Genomic DNA, 22,071 nt, shown 5'->3' on the forward strand with positions numbered 1-22,071 from the left:
TCTGTAGGCCTCCACTTTATTCCTTCACACTCCTAAACCCATGGAGCCTAATAGGAGATGTAATCTGACTCCTCACTGTGCTGTTTTTATTTGTGTTGCTTTAAAGTAAGACTTGAACTTGGAGCTGTTTTCAGTGTGGATGGCAAGTTCAGGAGCAAAAAGTGTCTCCTAAGGGGAGAAAGTGACAAACTTGAAAGGGTGGACTCATTTTATCAAGGTCAAAAATACTCTGAAATCATGAGTTATAAGGTCTTCAGGTTCTCAAATCACTTTGCAGCAAGTTATTAACAACCTCTGTATTGTTGCGAAACGTCAAAGTTTGTTAGTAAAAGACTTTGCGACAACACAATTTGTAAAAAATAGTCTTTAATATGCATCAGTTTTACAGGGATTTGTATAGAAAATAACATGTATAAATAAATTTACACTCTGCGCTATAAAAAAAAAAAAAAAAACCCCACCATATAAAATCATGATTCACTGCTATGAGGGACAATTAACCTTAGGAAATAATTAGTTATGGGCCATTCATCCAGTATAATTTCTCTGCTAGACGTCTCTGGTAAAGTCCATTTTTCGCATAGCTGCGGAGACACAAGACTCGTCCTCCTGCGGCAGGTATGACCCTTGTGTCTGCACTCATGATCATTCATGATCATGATCTCATCAGCAGCTATGTCTTTGGGTGTAGTGGGGGCAGGGTGGCCATCTACAAAAGAAATTTTTTCAGGTCCGAGAGCCAAGAACACAGACATTTATGACGAGGATGTCCCTGCGACAGGTCAGTGCTGTGGGGTCGCACCCTTCTGGTTGTATACCACCCGTCTGGACTCTCAGAAAGATCTTCTTTGAAGAGATATAATACATAAAAAAAAAAAAAAAAAAAAAAATCAATTTCCCACCGCTTTCTGCATCCAAGAAACATGGATGAGCCGTGCAGATTATTGACGTGTGAATCCAGGATTCTCTTCCAAAGAGTGTGCAAGGCACTGGTAAACAGTCGCATGAGTCTGACCCATCAGATATCAGTCTGGAAAATAAAGAGACACTAAAGTCAGCCATAGTATTACAATAAAGCCAGAGGAGACGTTACTAGATGCCCAGTCGTGTTATTTCTCCAGATTTACGAGCCATCAGCCTGGGATTAGTTATCTAAGGATTTCCCACATTCAATATTCCTGCTATCTGCAGTAAGCAGATGTTCCCGAGCCGCCCCCTGTGTCTATAGGAGAACACATTGCTGCAGGATGTCCATGGCCGACAAGTCACAGAGAAAATGTGATAAATCTACACGTCTGCATCATATTTTACCAACTGTGCGAGGACGAGCCTGATTTATAGGGAATGACATGAGGAACGTGTGGGGTGTGTGTGCAGATAGCGCTATTAATCTGCCATCTAATAATCCCAAATCGCTAAAAATCTAGTAGTATTCAGTGGCAGACTGCCCAGGGAACAACTCCTGGGAGAATGCAAGAGTTAAATAAGTTAGGAAATTATAGTCGATTGCAAAGATTGAGGTTATATTCACATTGACAGCATCCCCCCCTGCACCACATCCCCACGTGAACCGCACCTCCCCTCCTGCACCGCGCATCCCCCCCCCCCCTGCACCGCACCTCCCCAGCAGTTTTCTCTCGCTTGAGCAGAGACCTGTTAATCCGAACTGGCTGCAGTTCCCCTGCACAGCGAGACCATGATTGGTGGACGTGCAGAGACCGGGACCCTACAGATTTTTGCTTCCTGACTGAGAAGCACTATGTTTACGTCTGCAGCATGCCCATTTTAAATTTACACCCATAGAAAGCAATGACAAAGTACAAAAAAAAAAAAAAAAAAATTAAAACATCTATAAATAAATAATAAGCAGCAAACAGGTCTTACAGCATTTTTGGTAAATTACACTAATTTTTATTCAGTGTATCATCTAGTCTAGTGCATCAGGGAAAAAAAAACAAAGACAGTGTTTTCATATTTCACGTATTTAGTATGGAGAATATACAGTGGGGAAAATAAATATTTGATACGCTGCCGATTTTGCAGGTTTTCCCACCTACAATTAGAGAGATCTGTAATTTTTATCGTCGGTACACCACCTGTGAGAGACAGATCTAAAAATAAAAAACAGAAAATCACATTGTGTGATTTTTACATGATTTTTATTGCAGGAAAAATATTTGATCACCTACCAACAAGCAAGTCTGGCTGTCACAGACCTGTTAGTTTTTCTGTTAGTCCGGGGTCACACTTGCGAGTGCAATGCAAGAAACTCACACGAGTCTCTCACATCAACACCCGGCACTGGCGCCGGCACTCGGGACCGGAGTGTGCAGCTGCATGTATTTCTACGCAGCTGAACGCTCCGGTCCGAACCGCAAGCGGCAGTGCCGGGTATTGATGTGAGAGACTCATGCGAGTTTCTTGCATTGCACTCGCAAGTGTGACCCCGGACTAAAGGTACCTTCACACATAACGATATTGTTAACGATATCGTTGCCATTTGTGACGTAGCAACGATATCGTTAATGAAATCGTTCTGTGTGACAGCGACCAACGATCAGGCCCCTGCTGGGAGATCGTTGGTCGCTGAATAAAGTCCAGAACTTTATTTCGTCGCTGGACTCCCTGGAAACATCGCTGGATCGGCGTGTGTGACACCGATCCAGCGATGTCTTCACTGGTAACCAGGGTAAACATCGGGTAACTAAGCGCAGGGCCGCGCTTAGTAACCCGATGTTTACCCTGGTTACCATGCTAAAAGTAAAAAAAATAAACACTACATACTTACCTACCGCTGTCTGTCCTCGGCGCTCTGCTTCTCTGGTCTGGCTGTGAGCGCCGGGCAGCCAGAAAGCAGAGCGGTGACGTCACCGCTCTGCTTTCCGGCTGACCGACGCTCACAGCCAGAGCAGGAGGAGAGCAGAGCACAGCGCTGGAGGACAGACAGCGGTAGGTAAGTATGTAGTGTTTGTTTTTTTTTTACTTTTAGCATGGTAACCAGGGTAAACATCGGGTTACTAAGCGCGGCCCTGCGCTTAGTTACCCGATGTTTACCCTGGTTACCGGCATCGTTGGTCGCTGGAGAGCGGTCTGTGTGACAGCTCTCCAGCGACGCTGCAGCGATCCGAATCGTTATCGGTATCGCTGCAGCGTCGCTTAATGTGAAGGGGCCTTAAGAAGCCTCCTACTCTGCACTCACCATCTGTATTAATTGCACCTGTGTGAACTTGTTACTTGTATAAAAAAGGCACCTACTCACAGAATCACACTCCAACCTCTCCACCATGGCCAAGACCAAAGAGCTGTCTAAGGACACCAAGGACAAAATTGTAGACCTACACAAGGCTGGGATGGGCTAAAGCAGAGGTGTCAAACTGCACTCCTCGAGGGCTGCAAACAGGTCATGTTTTCAGGATTTCCTTGTGTTGCACAGGTGATAATTTAATCACCTGCACAGAATGATTCCATCACCTGTGCAATACTAAGGAAATCCTGAAAACATGACCTGTTTGCAGCCCTCGAAGAATGCAGTTTGACACCTCTGGGCTACAGGACAATAGGCTAGTAGCTTGGTAGGAAGGCAACATCTGTTGGCACAATTATTAGAAAATGGAACACACACACACAGACACAAGATGGCTGTCAATCTTCCTTGGTCTGAGGCTCCATGCAAGATCTAGACACCTGGGGTAAGGATGATTCTGAGAAAAGTCAGGAATCAGCCTAGAACTACACGGGACGACTGGTCAATGACCTGAAGAGAGCTGGGAACCACAGTCTCAAACATTACTGCTAGTAACACACTACCCCGTCATGGAATTAAATCCTGCAGAGCACGCAAGGTTTCCCTGCTCACACCAACACATGTCCAGGCCTGAAGACACAAAAGAGAATAGTAAAACCAAAAACACTCAGTTTGAAAAAATGTTGCAGTAATCCGCAAGTGCTAGTAAAAGATGTAAAAAACAGGGTATTTGGTTGATACGTTTTTTGCAAAAAATGTATACTAAGCTGCTCTACCAATCTTCACGGTATACCCTTATCAGAGCAGTCCTAACTAATGTATGCAATCCCTATCTGATGTATTTAAAAACCTGATCATCTGTATATAACCTGTGTGAACAGGGTTCAGAGAGGAAAAATCCATGTGTGCATACAGGGTAGAACAGCTTTTGTGCAGATAGCCCAAGAGGAGTGGTGGAACTCCCCAGTCTTGTAGACACAAGAGAACAATTATGGAAACAGGAACACATGGGCTACTTGCACAGTGAACAAGTCTGTATGATCATGTTCACACACCACCAAGAAACCTGAAGACACAAAAGAGAATAGTAAAACCAAAAACACTCATACAGTGATCATACAGACTTGTTCACTGTGCAAGTAGCCCATGTGTTCCTGTTTCCATAATTGTTCTCGTGTCTACAAGACTGGGGAGTTCCACCACTCCTCTTGGGCTATCTGCACAAAAGCTGTTCTACCCTGTATGCACACATGGATTTTTCCTCTCTGAACCCTGTTCACACAGGTTATATACAGATGATCAGGTTTTTAAATACATCAGATAGGGATTGCATACATTAGTTAGGACTGCTCTGATATGGGTATACCGTGAAGATTGGTAGAGCAGCTTAGTATACATTTTTTGCAAAAAACGTATCAACCAAATACCCTGTTTTTTACATCTTTTACTAGCACTTGCGGATTACTGCAACATTTTTTCAAACTGAGTGTTTTTGGTTTTACTATTCTCTTTTGTGTCTTCAGGTTTCTTGGTGGTGTGTGAACATGATCATACAGACTTGTTCACTGTGCAAGTAGCCCATGTGTTCCTGTTTCCACATGTCCAGGCCTGTATGAAGTTCGCCAATGACCATCTGGATGATCCACAGGAGGCATGGGAGAAGGTTGTGTGGTCAAATGAGACCAAAGTAGAACTTTTTGGTATCAACTCCACTCGCCGTGTTTGGAGGAAGAAGGATGAGTACAACCCCAAGAACAGTACTAACCATGAAGCATTGTAGGGAAAACATCATCCTTTGGGGGTGCTTTTCTGCAATAGGATGACTGCACTGTATTGAAGGGAGGATGGATTACGCATCGCAAAGTTTTGGCCAACAACCTCCTCCCCTCAGTAAGATCATTAAATATGGGTCATGGCTGGGTCTTCCAGCATTACAATGACCCAAAACACACAGCCAGGGCTACGACGGAGTGGCTCTGTAAGAAGCATTTCAAGGTCCTGGAGTGGCCCACCCAGTCTCCAGACCTGAACCCAATATTAAATCTTTGGAAGGAGCTGAAACTAAAAGTTGCCCAGCGACAGCCCCAAAATCTGAAAGATCTGGACAAGATCTGCATGGAGGAGTGGGCCAAAATCCCTGCTTCAGTGTGTACAAACTTGGTCAAGAACGACAGGAAACGTCTGACCTCTAATCGCAATCAAAGGTTTCTGTACCAAATATTAAGTTCTGTTTTTCTATTGTACCAACTACTTATTTCATGCAATAAAAATGCAAATTTAAAAATCATACAATGGCCTTAGTCAGCGCCTGTGCTGCAGTCCATCAGTTGTTAGATAACCCCCAACTTCCCCTGTGTACCCCCAAAGAAACCTTTTGACGTTCTCCCACAATGCATGTTAATCCTGTCGGTCTGATGGGCATGGTTTCTGCGGTCTCCATCCCTCCTCCTGTCTACGGATAGCCGTCCTCCCACTGTAATTAATGTGGATGACTCCTTCTGCACCATCCACATAGCTGGGCGAGATCTCGCGCCTGCGCACTATGCTCTGCCCCATTGTAGGCACAGCCAAAAACATTTCCAAATCGGCAATTCTAAAAAAGAAAATCTCTATCACCTTAGCCCAAAAGTTGGAAGTGTAATCCTATTGAGGTCGTCTGCTTGTCCTTCTCCACAGAACTTAGTCTCAGATGAATACAAATTGGTATAAAAACGATGGAACGTCTGTAGAATTGCAGGAGTCTGCGTGTTAATCCTCCTCGGTCTTTTAACCAGTGTATAAGACTACTTTCACACTAGCGTCGTACGACGCATGTCGCAACGCGTCGTTTTGCAGAAAAAAAACGCATCCTGCAAAGTTGTCTGCAGGATGCATTTTTTTCTCCATAGGCTTGTATTAGCGACGCATTGCCACATGTCACAACCATCGTGTGACGGTTGCATCGTGTTGTGGCGGACCGTCGGCACCAAAAAAAGTTGCTTGTAACGTTTTTCGGTGCGTTGTTACCGCCATTTTCCACCGCGCATGCGCGGCCAGAACTCCGCCCCCTCCTCCCCGCAACTCACAATGGGGCAGCGGATGCGTTGTAATAATGCATCCGCTGCCCCCGTTGTGCTGCGATGTCACAGGATGCGTTGGTACGTCGGCTCAATGCACTGCGACGGGCCAACGCTAGTGTGAAAGTAGCCTAAAACGCACTTGCTCTCGGAGCTTACCAGCCAAAATGACCAAAGCATCAAGTAGTTTTGCCCTCATAAAACTTTAAATAATCTCAGTTTATGGGCCTCTTTCAAAAGTATTCCTTTAGCCGGGTCCAACCGAGGTAGATATTCGCCCTTAGAAATTAATGGAGTCATTTGAGAGTCCACAAGGATAGATCAATCCTTCAGAGACTGATAGGTTGATGAGGCACAAGAAGAGACCTTTACATTTGGGAACCCCCCCCCCAAATGTCAAACAGTCCAATCTGTCTGATAAGGTGACCAGAGGGGGGACAAAGTATTATCTTCCCTGAAGGGGGGGGGAAACTATCACTACCATTTTTACAAATATTAAAAATACAGGATTTTACATCTATCCCCAACAAATCTATCGTCAGGGTCTTTAAAAGGAGCAAATCTGCATACATTTATGTAAAATTAGGCCAACCCCTTTGCGCAATTAGAATTCAAGAAATGCAAAGTAATCCAGAATATTCCAAAAAATAATCATAGTAGCCATCTTTAACCCCTTCACCCTGAAGCCTGTTTTCACCTTTCTGACCAGGCCAATTTTTACAATTCTGACCACTGTCACTCTATGAGGTCATATCACTGGAACGCTTCAACGGAGCCTGGTGATTGTTTTCTCGTGACATATTGGACTTTATCATAGTGGTAACATTTCTTTGATATGACGTGTTTGTAAAAAAAATAAATAAAAAAAAAAAATGGATATTTGGCGAAAATTGAAAACTTTGCAATTTTCAAACTTAATTTTTATGCCCTTAAATCAGAGAGTCATATCAAACAAAATAGTTAATAAATAACATTTTCCACATGTCTACTTTACATCAGCACAATTTTGGAAATAGTTTTTTGGTTCTTTTATCTCTTCTACCCTCATTGTTGCTCTAACTGCCTCCACCAGTTTCTCTAAACCTTCAGTGGGGAAGTATGGCTGCCCCCGTAATTGTCCAATCAAGACACATCGGAGTACAATCCCCTTAATTCTTCATCTTCTGGGCTGAAGTCGAATGTGGGTTCTTATTTTTCTGAAGAGGTGCTGTGCTGGGCCCCCTAACCTTGATCAGGAACTTCATACTTTCCATAAGGGAAGGGGATTCTTCAGCAAGAAATCTTTCAATACGAGTTTGACCTAGCGTTTTACTTGCAGGCAGATGACAATTTACTTTTGCAGAATGCGCGTTCCTTACGTTTTGGCCTGCGCCTTCCTAGGTCTGTCCTAGACTATATACAAGTAAAAACACAGGTATTAGGATAGTCTGTAGGGAAGCCCCTGGACTCACCCCACCTGGCACGGGAACCACCAATGCCAGCGGTGCTGCTTCTTCTATCGGCTCTCTTGGCTGGTTACCGTCATCCATCTTGGAATATTCCTCCCGCTAGGATAATTCCGCCACGAGGAGTTGAATTTATACTCCTCCTGCAAAATGACTTCTTCCAGAAGAGATTCCTCCACTTGCTTTTCCCACCAGTCAAAAAGGCCTGAAGGGGAGCACCGCGCCATGCAAGGACATGCTTCCCCTCAGATGGCCGCCATCAGGGATACTCCTTCTCTGAGGAGACAGTGCGCCACACCAGGCCGTGGTCTCCCTTAAGATGCCATACCAACTTTCCGCCTCTCTGTGATGCACCGCGCCATACCAGGCTGTGTTCCCCTTACGAGAAGAGACGTCCGCTGCCACTACACCAAGTAGTGGAGTAGAGGACGCACTCCCCACTTCTCCTGCCGAGACCACCCCAGGTAAGACTTTCCCCCCAGGCAGACACCAGGGAACTGTCGGCCTCCCTCAATGAATTTGCTGACCCCTCTCCATTCACCCTTCTAGGACATGTGCCTATCAGGAGAGGGCTCCCGCTCATGACATATTTGGCCATAGCAGAGTGCGGCTTCACTTTAGATAAGATTGCTGTACAACTCTGAAAGACGACAACATCTGTATAAAGGACTTAGTAACACCAGGAATGAAGCCTTTGTGTCATACCCTCAGAGACTGGCTCCATCTTAACAGTCTTTGTCAATATCTCAAAAGACTTCTCGTCCGCGCTCCCCTGCTCCGCTCCGCACAGGAACACATCCACGGGTCCTTTCGTACTCTTAATATGGATTTCGACGCACTCCTAAAAAAAAAACAACATTTACAAAGTCATCAAATTCGATACTGCTGGTATACACATTATGTGGTCAAAAGTACGGAAGACCCCGGTCTAACTAATATTTGTCATGTCCATTGCCAACAGGTGCGGTAAAACCAGTAACCAGCGATGCCAGGACAGGAACCGTGTCACGTATGGCCGGCGTTGCTTCTCTTTCAGATCTGCCCAAGAGCAGTTCAAGCCTTGGAGGACGGGGGAGGGGGCTGGAATGATTTAGGAGCCAAGTGTGACGTTTTAAGGCGGAAATTAAATGTACATGATGGGTGTACTCACCTCATTTGGCGTCGGCACCTCCAGCTTGGTTCCTTCTGGCGCTTTCACTGCGATAACTACCTGCTCGTGGTAATCCTCAATGCTGTGGAGGTCTTGATATGTTACATATGCAAATGTTTCTCAGGTTAAGGAGGAATTTTCTTTCTAGTAAATATATGTGCATGAAAAAAGCACATAATGAGGTTTCCTGGTTTTGGAAAAACCCCGTGTGCTTCTGCTGCAAAAGCAAGACCAGGAACAGAAGATCCCCACCCTCCCCAGGTCTAGAGCAGAGTCACCGCTGCAGATTTTTTTTTTTTTTTCTTTTAAATCGGTTGCAGCTTGACAATGTGGACAGCTAACAGGGGCACGTGGCGTCTTCATCCGCAGAACTCAGATATTGGCTCCAGCCTTGCAAACAAGACACCGGTGCAGAAGAGGAGACTCATCGCTAAACCTGGGGAGGGCAAGTAAAGCTTTTTTTTTTTTTTTTTTAAAGAACTGCTCCTGGGGACTAGGGTTTATTAAAATTGGAAAACGCTTCATCATCATGTGCGCGATTTGCTAGTGTAAGAAATAAAGTGCAGCGGAGCTGAAATCATCATTATTTGGCACACCTCGATGAGACAATGATGAACTGAACCAGTTAAAACCTTGTAAATGATCTCCATCCAGCAGACAAACATGGCCGATATAAAAAAAAAAACAAAACACTATCCTAGGCGAGAATGACAAGTTTAGACGATACATTGCTTATTTATTAACTCAAGAGGAGAAAATCAGGACTCTTCCAGAACAATAGAAGGATATTTCTTGTTGGCCGCGTCCTCGGTAAGTCTGAATAACTTGTGAGCACAATCCAGGATTAGCTCATCCAGTGCCTCCTCCATGGCCGAGAGATCGCTGATATCACTGCGCATCTGCTGCGCTGGGGACACGGCAGTACACACATTGTTCAGATCGGACCCCCTAAAGGAATAGTACAAAGAAGACGTCAGAAGTTGACTAATCGCTTTCCTATCCAAAACCCAAGGATCCAATTCATAAAGACCAGCAATTGCCTAGCGGATTCATTCATTAAGAGGCGCATGTCTCCAATAAGGAGAGTGACGAGTGGCACAAATCTTACTCCAGTCAGGGGGTAAAGCTTCTGGGGGTATTAAGGTGAATGTATTGCTTTAGCAGTCAATGAGGGTCCCTGCACCAAGACCCCCATTGATTAAAATATCACATAGGTTACCAACAAGTCTTTTTTTTTTTTATTAAAAGGATAGGCACCATTTCAGCACAGGGCACAATACCTGGCGATATACGCATGTTACACCGTATACCTGGTCGTAGGCCGGTACGCTTATTCACAAGGTCAAATACTGCTCCCTAGTGGTGAGATGAAGAAGTGCTCTCTTACGGAGATAATACTAAGGCATAAATGTTGCACATTGCTCAGGAACACTCGGTAATAAAAAGAAAAAATATAATTCTACATAGACCCCCACAGTCCCAGCAGATGGATAAACCTGCGCTCTGCGGCCTCCCACACCATTACCAGTCTGGGTCCTGAATGTAGCATTGATCAATCCCAGTACAAGCCTCTTCTGCTGCTTTCCACAATAGGCTGCGCAGAGGACGCAATTCTGGACTGGCTGCCAAGAAATCATTTATCGAGGGATGGAAAGCTCGGCCGTTACTCACACCCACTGGACGAGGTTCTTGGATCTCTTCTGAATGAGTCGGATCCCGTCTAATACGTTGGTGATGTCGTACACTCGTCTCTTCCCCACCCCGAGCTGTCTGGCGGCATGATTCAGGTCTACGACGCCCTCTGGAGCGGATTTAATTATGTCCATGAATTTTTGTGTTAAGTAGAAGAGCGAGACATCAAAGCGGGAACTCGGCATTGCCAAAGACTCTGTGATAGGGGACAAAGAGACAAAGTCAAACACTGAACCCCCCGCCGGGAGCTCCACGCAGCCTTACATCACCAAGCACATTTCATGCCGTCATTCTCCTGCCATGACAGCTTTCATCTTTTATAGTGTATACAGATTTTTAACTACTTTTGGACAGGAAAATTAAAAAAAAAACAAAAAAAAACACCTATCCATCATGCTGTGAGCCATATTTTCCCTCATTTACAGAGCCAGATGAGGGATTGTTTTTTTGGGTAACAATCTGTAGTATTTATTGGTTGGCATAAGTACAACTTTTTTTTTTTTTTTTTTTTTGAGGCTGGATGTATAAAACTTGCAATTCAGGCATTGTTTTTCTTATGTTGTATAAGAAGATAACCCGAGTCCGAGCTATAGCATAAAACGTTGCAACTTTTATTTCAAAGAAAGTAAACAGGGGGGACAGAGCTTCCTGGCGCACAGAAAGCAAGATGCGGGGGAATCATTAACTTGTTATCCTTTTGCTGCTTGTCCCTTCTCTTTTCTGCCTGGTCTATACTGGCCAGCAGAATGTGGAGCCCGGCTATACTGTGCCACGGTGCAGGTACATGTGCCAGCGGTCAGTTATCCCCGGATCTATACACTTATGTTGTGGGAGAAGTCTGTACACTGACTTTTCCTTTCTCATGACCTTTGACCAGGATACAATGGGACTTTTACACGTCTAACCATTAGGCCTTATAGGATATCAGCACTTTATATACCCTACTTGCCATTTGTGATGCGCCTGTGTTCGTGGTTATTAGTTTTGGGTTTATATGTTACTGACCTGTACTCATGTTTATTATTATTACTGTGTTTCTGATCAAATACCCCTTTATTCTCTTAAACTTTATACATGTGCGTTTACTATTTTTGAAATAAAAGTTACAAAGTTTGATTATATGGCTTGGACTCAGGTTCTCTTCTTATACAATTTATCATGGAGTTGCTATTTCCATCATGTATTTTATATATGGGGTGCAATTACAGGCACTATGATTAGGTGTAACATGACGACTTGGGAGATTATTTTTGCCATTGTGTTTCTTATTATGCAGCATTTACTGTGTAATATGAATAATGATATAGTGCTAGAACATTTCTTATTACTGATCCAGTAATGCCAAATCATAATAAAAAAGTGCATTTAGCCTCCCCCCTCCCCCCCAAAAAAAAAAAAAACAACAAACTTTTTTTTTTTTTTATTGATATTAGTCCCTCAGGGGGACATGAACATCACAGGGTGATACACTGCACTACATGCTGAGTCAGTAATATTGACGTGGTGTAGCCCATCAGACCGCACGTCCTGGCCGTGTGCATCAGTCGTGCTCCTGATTACACTGGTACGGAGGTTGTCCCTTTACCACGTGATCGGCATAACGTACAAATCCGCCATGGAGACTTCAGCTGCAGCAGTCACACAGTAGGGAGCGGGCGGATATTGTATTCTGATGGAGGTACATGCATCTACAGTGGGGGGCACTTACTTTTTGAAGACATCTTGATCTCCTCACTGCCAATGCTCGCCATGGCCTAGAGGAGGTATAGGAAAGAAACAAGACGTCTTTATTAAAACCAAGTGCCAGGCTGAGTTCTGTTACACAACATAACATCTATCATTTACAAAAGGCGCCAACCAATTCCCCATCAGGACAGCGGAGAAGACAGAGTCGGCCATGTGCTGTGGTGTCGTTACCGTGGTGTCGTTACCGTGGTGCCGTTACCACGCCGCCCTGGGATTGATGGCACATTACACATTAAATACCAGTGCTGCACATTAATCCACTACATCAGCCCAGGACACCACATAATCCACAAGACAGAGAGATCAAAGAAGCCGGACCCGCATCACACATCAAAGCGTGCGTCCCACCGAGCCGATGGAAGGAGGCAGGGGGCTGCATTCAGGATTAAGGGGAACAGCAAGTGTATTTTTGTTTTAGCACCTGACGGTCATTACTGCACCTGCAGCTTTCTAAAGGCCATTTCACTACCAAAACAAACATCCCCCCCACACACAGCAGCGCAGGCTGGGCCTTCCGCCGGTCTCCATGCTTCCTCATCCGGCAGGGATGAGCACGGGACTGCTGCTGCCAATCACTGGCCACAGAGAGGATATCGGTGTCACTACTGCAGCCAGTGACTGGTTGCAGGGGTCACATCAATATAACCTAGTCCTACAGACATGTGATCACTGCAGGCAATAACTGGCTGCAGCGGTACCACAGCGCTATGGAGGAATTGCTCAAAATATTATGTGGAGGCAAACACAGCCCAATAAAATTACTATAATTGATGCCAGAAAGTCCCTGGTCTCCCCCACAATGTCGTCCTATTCAAAGAGAGATCTCTATAACCCGGATCGGCAACCTCCGTCACTCCAGCGATAGTAAGACTACAAGGCCCAGGCAGCGGAGTCATGAAACTTTTTGAGCAGTATATCAAAAACTGGCCTATTCTGATGACACTTTGTGAAGAAAATCGAGATAAAATAGATGGCACTGTCACGGCCAAAATCCTCAACATTGGGCTTAAGAGAAATGTTGAACATATGCTGAGCTTCCTGAAACCCATCTCTCAAGCTTTAAACAAAATACAGAAAAATAGCTGTTTTATTGCGGATGCTGTTGAAATTTGGAAGGAACTGAGTGAACACTTAAAAACAGAACTACACATGGACAGAATTAAATTACAAGCCGTAAACAAACGAATGGGACAAGCACTGACTCCAGCTCATTTTTTGGGAAATATTGTCAATATCCAATATCAGGGTCAAAACCTAAGTGCTGAGGAAGAGGAGTTAGCTATGACATGGGTATCCAGCAATCATCCATCTTTAATGCCAACTATAATAAACTTCAGAGCTAAGAGGGAACCATTCAAGAAATATATGTTTGCTGAAGATATTTTAAGGAAGGTCACACCAGTAAACTGGTGGAAGTCACTTAAGCGCTTGGATTTAGAGACTGTTCAAGTAATGATTTCACTTTTAACAGCAGTAGCTTCTTCTGCAGGCGTTGAAAGAATATTCTCTTCCTTTGGACTCATTCATTCTAAATTGAGAAATCGGTTGGGACCCAATAAAGCAGGAAAGCTTGTTTTTCTTTTCCAGATTATGAATAGGAACAAAGAAGAAGATGATGATGATGATGATGATGATGATGAAGATGACGACAAGTGAGCTACAGAGGACAGCAGGGACAGTAGTATTTAAGTTTTTCATGTGTCGGCTGGGCTGACAATCTAAGTTTCTTATAATCTATAATATAACGCTGGGAGCGTCACTCTGTCCGAAGCCTTTATAGACTGCGCAGGCGCAAGCGCCGGCGCAGTCTGGCCCCCACAGAGTGATGCTCCCAGGAGATCGCGGTATGCGTAAGCACTGAACGCATACCGCGATCTCCACCGGAGAGTCAGGGACCGCCAGGAGGGTAAGTATATTCACCTTTCCCCGTTCCAGCGCTGCGTGCGGCTCCGTCTCCCGGCTCCTCTGCTGTGACAGTTCAGCTTAATGCGCGCCGGCGCCGCCCTCTGACTTACCAGTCACAGGCAGAGGAGCCGGAGTGTGTCTTCAAGAAAATGGCGCCGGAAAGCGCGGACTGCGCAGGCGCCAATTCCTGCTGCCGGAATCAGCGTCCGCGCTTTCCGGCGCCATTTTCTTAAAGACACACCTGCAGTGGAGCCGGACGATAGGGGAGGATGGTATTTTTTTTTTTTTTATATGGCAGCAGCATACGGGGGCATACACACTGGCGCGTCTTATGGGGGGCATGTAATACAATGGTGGCGCAGGATGGGAGCAGCACATGACAGAACGGGGGCAGGATGGCAGCAGCACATGACAGAACGGGCGCAGGATGGCAGTAGCACATGACAGAACAGGGGAGCAGGATGGGAGCAGCACATGACAGAACGGGGGCGCAGGATGGAGCAGCACATGACAGGATGGGAGCAGCACATGACAGAATGGGGGCGCAGGATGGAGCAGCACATGACAGAATGGGGGCGCAGGATGGAGCAGCACATGACAGGATGGGGACGCAGGATGGAGCAGCACATGACAGGATGGGGACGCAGGATGGAGCAGCACATGACAGGATGGGGACGCAGGATGGAGCAGCACATGACAGGATGGAGACCATATACCAATATAAATGCTCGCCACCCGGGCGTAGAACGGGTTCAATAGCTAGTATATATATATATTTTGTTTAGCCAAATTAGTTAACAGACATGGATGTTTGTTTAAGCAAATAACTTATGCTGTAATGCTGTTGTTGTTTCAGTTGAATAAATCTATTTAAATTGTTATTAAGGTCAAGATTATTTTTCTCCTTCCTAAGTACAACAGAACAGTGGTGTCCAAATATGAATGATTAACCCATTAAACTGGGGAGAAAAAAGTAATATAAAAAGTGATTCTAAAAATCTTCATCTACTTGCATGTTAAAGTAGCAAGAACTAGTTTAGGTAGAAACTTTGATTTAAATCACTGATTTAAATCAAGCCTTACTGACTAGTGATTTAAATCAGTTAGATTTAAATCAAATCCACCCTGTATATGGGCATTCTTTTTCTTGTGTCTTGCATATTCTATACTCATGTTGCCCATGGGTGAACCCCGTCCTTTAAAAATCTTTTTCATTATCATACAAGTGGTGCCCTCCACATCTTTTTCAATTATTGCTCATCACCGGGGTCCGCACCTATCGTGAACACAGGGGTTTTGTGTTCCCCGGCTGTCCGGAGAAGCAGCTCACATCACTGCCACCTCATCCAATGACTATGGACCGAGACGCCCTGTGCATGGGAAGGGGGGATTCACATTTGGAGGGACTCAGATTCAAGGTTGAGCGAATGCGCTGAAATTCAATTTGGGCAGATTTGCTCTTTTACGGTATCTCTTGCTGGATCTTCGTCCCATTATTGTCGGGGATCAGTCCTAGGCCCCCTCTTTGTCTCATTATAAGCTGCCAATATTGGACAAACAATCAGTAGATGCTGATGACACCCAATTATACACCGTCTCCTTACATCGCCCCTGCATTACTACAAAACACCAGTGATTGCCTGTCTGCGGTCTCTAACATCATGTCCACCCTCTATCTATAACTGAACTCCCTGTGTTTCCTCCCTCCAGTAACACGACATTGCCATTATTACTGCCCAGCAACATGCCCGCTGTCTTGGGGTCATACTTGAGTCAGATCTTTCCTTCACTCCCCACATCCGATCACTAGGCCTTTAATGTCACCAGCACCGCAAAAACAATCACTAGAATTCAGCCTTTTCTTATCTTTGGCTCAGCAAAAACTTACAGTCACTCATTCATTCTTGTCTGGACTATTGCAACTCTGTACTGATCAGTCTCCCTCTTACCAAACTCTCCCCTCTCCAATTCGTCCTGAATGCTGCAGCCAGGATCATATTCCTCACCAACCGTTACACCGATGCCTCCACGCTGTGCCAGTCATTGCACTGGTTACCCATCTGATTACAGAATCCAATACAACTTATCACTCCACTCTACATCTCCTCCATCGTCTCCATCACCCATGTCCTCAGTTCTGCTAATGACCCAAGATTAACATCCTCTCTAACCCAAACCTCCTATTCCCGACTCCAAGACTTCCTGCGACAATTCTTTGATATGCACTACGCAGGGCAATTTGATTAATCCCCAATACCCACAGTTAAGAGTGTCCTAAAAAGGCATTTCTTTGCCCTCTGTGTCTGCACTTGCACACACACACTGGCTGGTGACAGCTTCATGCAGCGCTATGTGAATCCCTCCATGTATTTTATTGATGGCCGGCCCGTACAATACAAACACTTTACCACTCACCCTTTGTGTCGCCACTGCTTCCTCAGATTGTAGCTTGTGAGCAGCAGGACCCTCACATCTATTGGTGTCTGATTTGTGTGTTATTCTGTAATGTCTTATTGTTTGTCCAAGCCCCCTCTGTTATATATACACACACGCGCCTCTCCTCAGTCCATCTTATGACACGACTACGCCCCGCACATTCACACTGGGCACTGACCGTTACAGCGAATATCATGCCCAATGTGACTGCGTGTGGCCTGCCCAGTGCTGGGGAGAAGGTGTGGAGCAGAATATTGGGTTTTCCTCCCCCAGAATCCTCTTCCTGATGTTCCTCTAAGGGTATGTGCACACACTGAGTGACATTTCCTGATCTGAGTGAGGTCAATGGTGGAAAAACGCACAGAATTCACACACGGCAGATTAGATTCTGCACCGTGTGCACAAGACCCCGGAGCTCAGATGATTTGGAGTAAATTATAAAAAAAACTGATGATTTCTGGAATAGATTTGCTCCTCTATGTCAGGAATAAATAAAGCCGCCACGTGCAGCACTCGGACGACCACTGCGGCCGCGCACCTATCACCTGGCATTATCACCTGGCACACACAATGAAACAAGACAATGTGCACAACAACACGTGACTGGGCTTAGTTCACTACAGCCTGGTCATAAATTAGTGGAAAAAAAATCTAATATATAATTGCCTAGAATACTACTTCCTGCAATTTGTGCCAACTTCCGTGGCTTTGTCCGGAGCTAATGTGCGGAGCTAATGTGCGGAGCTAATGTGCGGAGCTAATGTGCGGAGCTAATGTGCGGAGCTAATGTGCGGAGCTAATGTCCGGAGCTAATGTCCGGAGATAATGTCCGGAGATAATGTCCGGAGATAATGTGCGGAGATAATGTGCGGAGATAATGTGCGGAGATAATGTGCGGAGATAATGTGCGGAGCTAATGTGCGGAGATAATGTGCGGAGATAATGTGCGGAGATAATGTGCGGAGATAATGTGCGGAGCTAATGTCCGGAGCTAATGTGCGGAGCTAATGTCCGGAGCTAATGTCCGGAGCTAATGTGCGGAGATAATGTGCGGAGATAATGTCCGGAGCTAATGTCCGGAGCTAATGTGCGGAGATAATGTGCGGAGATAATGTCCGGAGATAATGTGCGGAGATAATGTGCGGAGATAATGTGCGGAGCTAATGTCCGGAGATAATGTGCGGAGCTAATGTGCGGAGATAATGTGCGGAGCTAATGTCCGGAGCTAATGTCCGGAGCTAATGTGCGGAGATAATGTGCGGAGCTAATGTCCGGAGCTAATGTGCGGAGCTAATGTGCGGAGCTAATGTGCGGAGCTAATGTCCGGAGCTAATGTGCGGAGATAATGTGCGGAGCTAATGTCCGGAGCTAATGTCCGGAGATAATGTGCGGAGATAATGTGCGGAGCTAATGTCCGGAGCTAATGTGCGGAGCTAATGTGCGGAGCTAATGTCCGGAGCTAATGTGCGGAGATAATGTGCGGAGCTAATGTGCGGAGCTAATGTGCGGAGATAATGTGCGGAGATAATGTCCGGAGATAATGTCCGGAGCTAATGTGCGGAGCTAATGTCCGGAGATAATGTCCGGAGCTAATGTGCGGAGATAATGTGCGGAGCTAATGTCCGGAGCTAATGTCCGGAGATAATGTGCGGAGATAATGTGCGGAGCTAATGTCCGGAGCTAATGTGCGGAGCTAATGTGCGGAGCTAATGTGCGGAGCTAATGTGCGGAGATAATGTGCGGAGCTAATGTGCGGAGCTAATGTGCGGAGATAATGTGCGGAGATAATGTGCGGAGATAATGTCCGGAGATAATGTGCGGAGATAATGTGCGGAGCTAATGTCCGGAGCTAATGTGCGGAGATAATGTGCGGAGCTAATGTCCGGAGCTAATGTCCGGAGATAATGTGCGGAGATAATGTGCGGAGCTAATGTCCGGAGCTAATGTGCGGAGCTAATGTGCGGAGCTAATGTGCGGAGCTAATGTGCGGAGATAATGTGCGGAGCTAATGTGCGGAGCTAATGTGCGGAGATAATGTGCGGAGATAATGTGCGGAGATAATGTCCGGAGATAATGTCCGGAGCTAATGTGCGGAGCTAATGTCCGGAGATAATGTCCGGAGCTAATGTGCGGAGATAATGTCCGGAGATAATGTCCGGAGATAATGTCCGGAGATAATGTCCGGAGATAATGTGCGGAGATAATGTGCGGAGCTAATGTCCGGAGCTAATGTCCGGAGCTAATGTCCGGAGCTAATGTCCGGAGCTAATGTCCGGAGCTAAAGTCCGGAGCTAAGTGACGTCAACAGTGTCCAGTGTCTGATTGGTTGCCGCCTGCTGCGAGCGACCAATCAGAAACGTGCCGTACTGTGACACACTCCGCCCGCCATTTTGGTGTGATTTTTGAATTTTTACCTCACAGCAAGTTTCTACTGCGTGGAGGCGGGCCCAGTGACGTTGCTCTTCAAGCTCCTGCCGAATTTCGTCAAAAAAATGATAATACCATTTACCAAAACTATATATATTTAGTTGTGAAGTGGTTCAGTGACATTTTCACACCAATTTTGAACTTTTGTTTGGTGTTTTCTCCATATACTGCCTATTATTTTTGTTCTTTCTTACTATTATTAATTAATTGTATTATTCTTACATTTGAATAAAGTATATATGGATTCTAGACTCCCGATTCTTTAGAATCGGGCTGCCATCTAGTTAATTAATAATTGCAGTTGCCAACAGCAACCAAGTTCTGATTCCTCACTCTTCAAAGCCGCAACCTGAGTGGTTACTACGGGCAACCGACTTATCACGTGACTTCAGAGAGAGAGGGGAAAACTTAGCAGCTGCGCAAGATTAAAGTAATCGAAACCCGAGAAACTCAACTACTGAGCGGGAGAAGAACTACAGCGCGAAACTCCGGAGGAGCAGCTTCCCGCAATGCCGGCCACATTGTTACCTCAGGCTCTGTGCTCAGAGGGCCGCCTCCTTGCAGCACCTCCATGCTGTCCGTAGAGAGAACTGGCGACGCCATGGTCTCCGGCCCTGTCACCGATAGCGAACCCCGCGGGAAATCCACACAGCACCGTATGGTCTCCCTCCACTCACGTGACCAGGACGTCACTGCGCAGGAACCAATGACCCGCTGCGATTGCTCATACACGAAGACTAGGCTCCTAATTGGTTAGTAGATTGGCCGTTTACCTTCTGATTGGTGGATTGCTCTCCGGACACAAGAGGTCTGTTACACTGATAGAAAATGTCTCCGGGTGGCCATGTTGTTGTAGTCCTGTAATTCCTCCTCATAATTCCCCATTATTACATCTTCCTGGTTGTCTTGTGTCTCAGTTATTGGGCATGAGCGCAGCACCTCGTCCTCACCGCCCTGCTGCGCCTCCTGGACCTGTTACACCTCCTCTTCACCCCCTGCTGCGCCCCCTCCTGCTGCGCCTCCTGTTACACCTCCTCACCCCCTGCTGCCCCCCTGTTACACCTCCCCCTCACCCCCTGCTGCGCCTCCTGTTACACCTCCTCACCCCCTGCTGCGCCTCCTGTTACACCTCCTCCTCACCCCCTGCTGCACCCCCTGCGGCGCCTCCTGTTACACCTCCTCCTCACCCCCTGCTGCGCCCCTTCCTGCTGCGCCTCCTGTTATACCTCCCCCTCACCCCCTGCTGCGCCTCCTGTTATACCTCCCCCTCACCACCTGCTGCGCCTCCTGTTACACCTCCTCCTCACCCCCTGCTGCTCCTCCTGTTACACCTCCTCCTCACCCCCTGCTGCTCCTCCTGTTACACCTCCTCCTCACCCCCTGCTGCGCCTCCTGTTACACCTCCTCCTCACCCCCTGCGGCGCCTCCTGTTACACCTCCTCCTCACCCCCTGCGGCGCCTCCTGTTACACCTCCTCCTCACCCCCTGCTGCGCCCCTTCCTGCTGCGCCTCCTGTTATACCTCCCCCTCACCCCCTGCTGCGCCCCCTGTTACACCTCCTCACCCCCTGCTGCGCCTCCTGTTACACCTCCTCCTCACCCCCTGCTGCGCCTCCTGTTACACCTCCTCACTCCCTGCTGCGCCCCCTCCTGCTGCGCCTCCTGTTACACCTCCTCACCCCCTGCTGCGCCTCCTGTTATACCTCCTCACCCACTGCTGCACCCCCTGTTACACCTCCTCCTCACCCCCTGCTGCGCCTCCTGTTAACCTCCTCACCCCCTGCTGCGCCTCCTGTTACACCTCCTCCTCACCCCCCTGCTGCGCCTCCTGTTACACCTCCTCCTCACCCCCTGCTGCGCCTCCTGTTACACCTTCTCCTCACCCCCTGCTGCACCCCCTGCTGTGCCTCCTGTTACACCTCCTCCTCACCCCCTGCTGCGCCCCTTCCTGCTGCGCCTCCTGTTATACCTCCCCCTCACCCCCTGCTGCGCCTCCTGTTATACCTCCCCCTCACCACCTGCTGCGCCCCCTGTTACACCTCCTCACCCCCTGCTGCGCCTCCTGTTACACCTCCTCCTCACCCCCTGCTGCTCCTCCTGTTACACCTCCTCCTCACCCCCTGCTGCGCCTCCTGTTACACCTCCTCCTCACCTCCTGTTACACCTCCTCCTCACCCTCTGCGGCGCCTCCTGTTACACCTCCTCCTCACCCCCTGCTGCGCCCCTTCCTGCTGCGCCTCCTGTTATACCTCCCCCTCACCCCCTGCTGCGCCCCCTGTTACACCTCCTCACCCCCTGCTGCGCCTCCTGTTACACCTCCTCCTCACCCCCTGCTGCGCCTCCTGTTACACCTCCTCACCCCCTGCTGCGCCCCCTCCTGCTGTGCCTCCTGTTACACCTCCTCCTCACCCCCTGCTGCGCCTCCTGTTACACCTCCTCATCCCCTGCTGCGCCTCCTGTTATACCTCCTCACCCACTGCTGCACCCCCTGTTACACCTCCTCCTCACCCCCTGCTGCGCCTCCTGTTACACCTCCTCACCCCCTGCTGCGCCTCCTGTTACACCTCCTCCTCACCCCCTGCTGCGCCTCCTGTTACACCTCCTCCTCACCCCCTGCTGCGCCTCCTGTTACACCTTCTCCTCACCCCCTGCTGCACCCCCTGCTGTGCCTCCTGTTACACCTCCTCCTCACCCCCTGCTGCGCCTCCTGTTACACCTCCTCCTCACCCCCTGCTGCGCCTCCTGTTACACCTCCTCCTCACCCCCTGCTGCACCCCCTGCTGCGCCTCCTGTTACACCTCCTCACCCCCTGCTGCACCTCCTGTTACACCTCCTCCTCAACCCCTGCTGCGCCTCCTGTTACACCTCCTCACCCTCTGCTGCGCCTCCTATTACACCTCCTCACCCCCTGCTGCACCCCCTGCTGCGCCTCCTGTTACACCTCCTCACCCCCTGCTGCGCCTCCTGTTAC

General features: G+C 47.5%; 1 protein-coding gene across 2 annotated transcripts; it reads right to left on the minus strand.

The window, feature by feature from the left end:
* Nucleotides 1-349: 349 nt before the first annotated feature.
* On the minus strand, nt 350-20,083 carry E2F6 (E2F transcription factor 6). 2 transcript variants are annotated; one of them, XM_069728103.1, is made up of 7 exons: nt 19,875-20,083; nt 12,296-12,341; nt 10,567-10,783; nt 9,683-9,843; nt 8,896-9,008; nt 8,451-8,586; nt 350-1,030 (listed from the first exon to the last, which is right to left on the minus strand). In XM_069728103.1, the coding sequence occupies exons 1-7, from the start codon at nt 19,974-19,976 to the stop codon at nt 1,026-1,028; spliced, it is 780 nt and encodes a 259-aa protein (XP_069584204.1). In that variant the 5' UTR covers nt 19,977-20,083; the 3' UTR covers nt 350-1,025. The 2 variants fall into 2 exon arrangements, with proteins under 2 accessions (XP_069584204.1, XP_069584205.1); XM_069728104.1 differs by lacking the exon at nt 19,875-20,083 and adding an exon at nt 19,630-19,795.
* Between the last annotated feature and the right edge of the window lie 1,988 nt (nt 20,084-22,071).

Source organism: Ranitomeya imitator, chromosome 5 (assembly GCF_032444005.1).
Source record: "Ranitomeya imitator isolate aRanImi1 chromosome 5, aRanImi1.pri, whole genome shotgun sequence".
In the NCBI taxonomy this organism is placed as follows: Eukaryota; Metazoa; Chordata; class Amphibia; order Anura; family Dendrobatidae; genus Ranitomeya; species Ranitomeya imitator.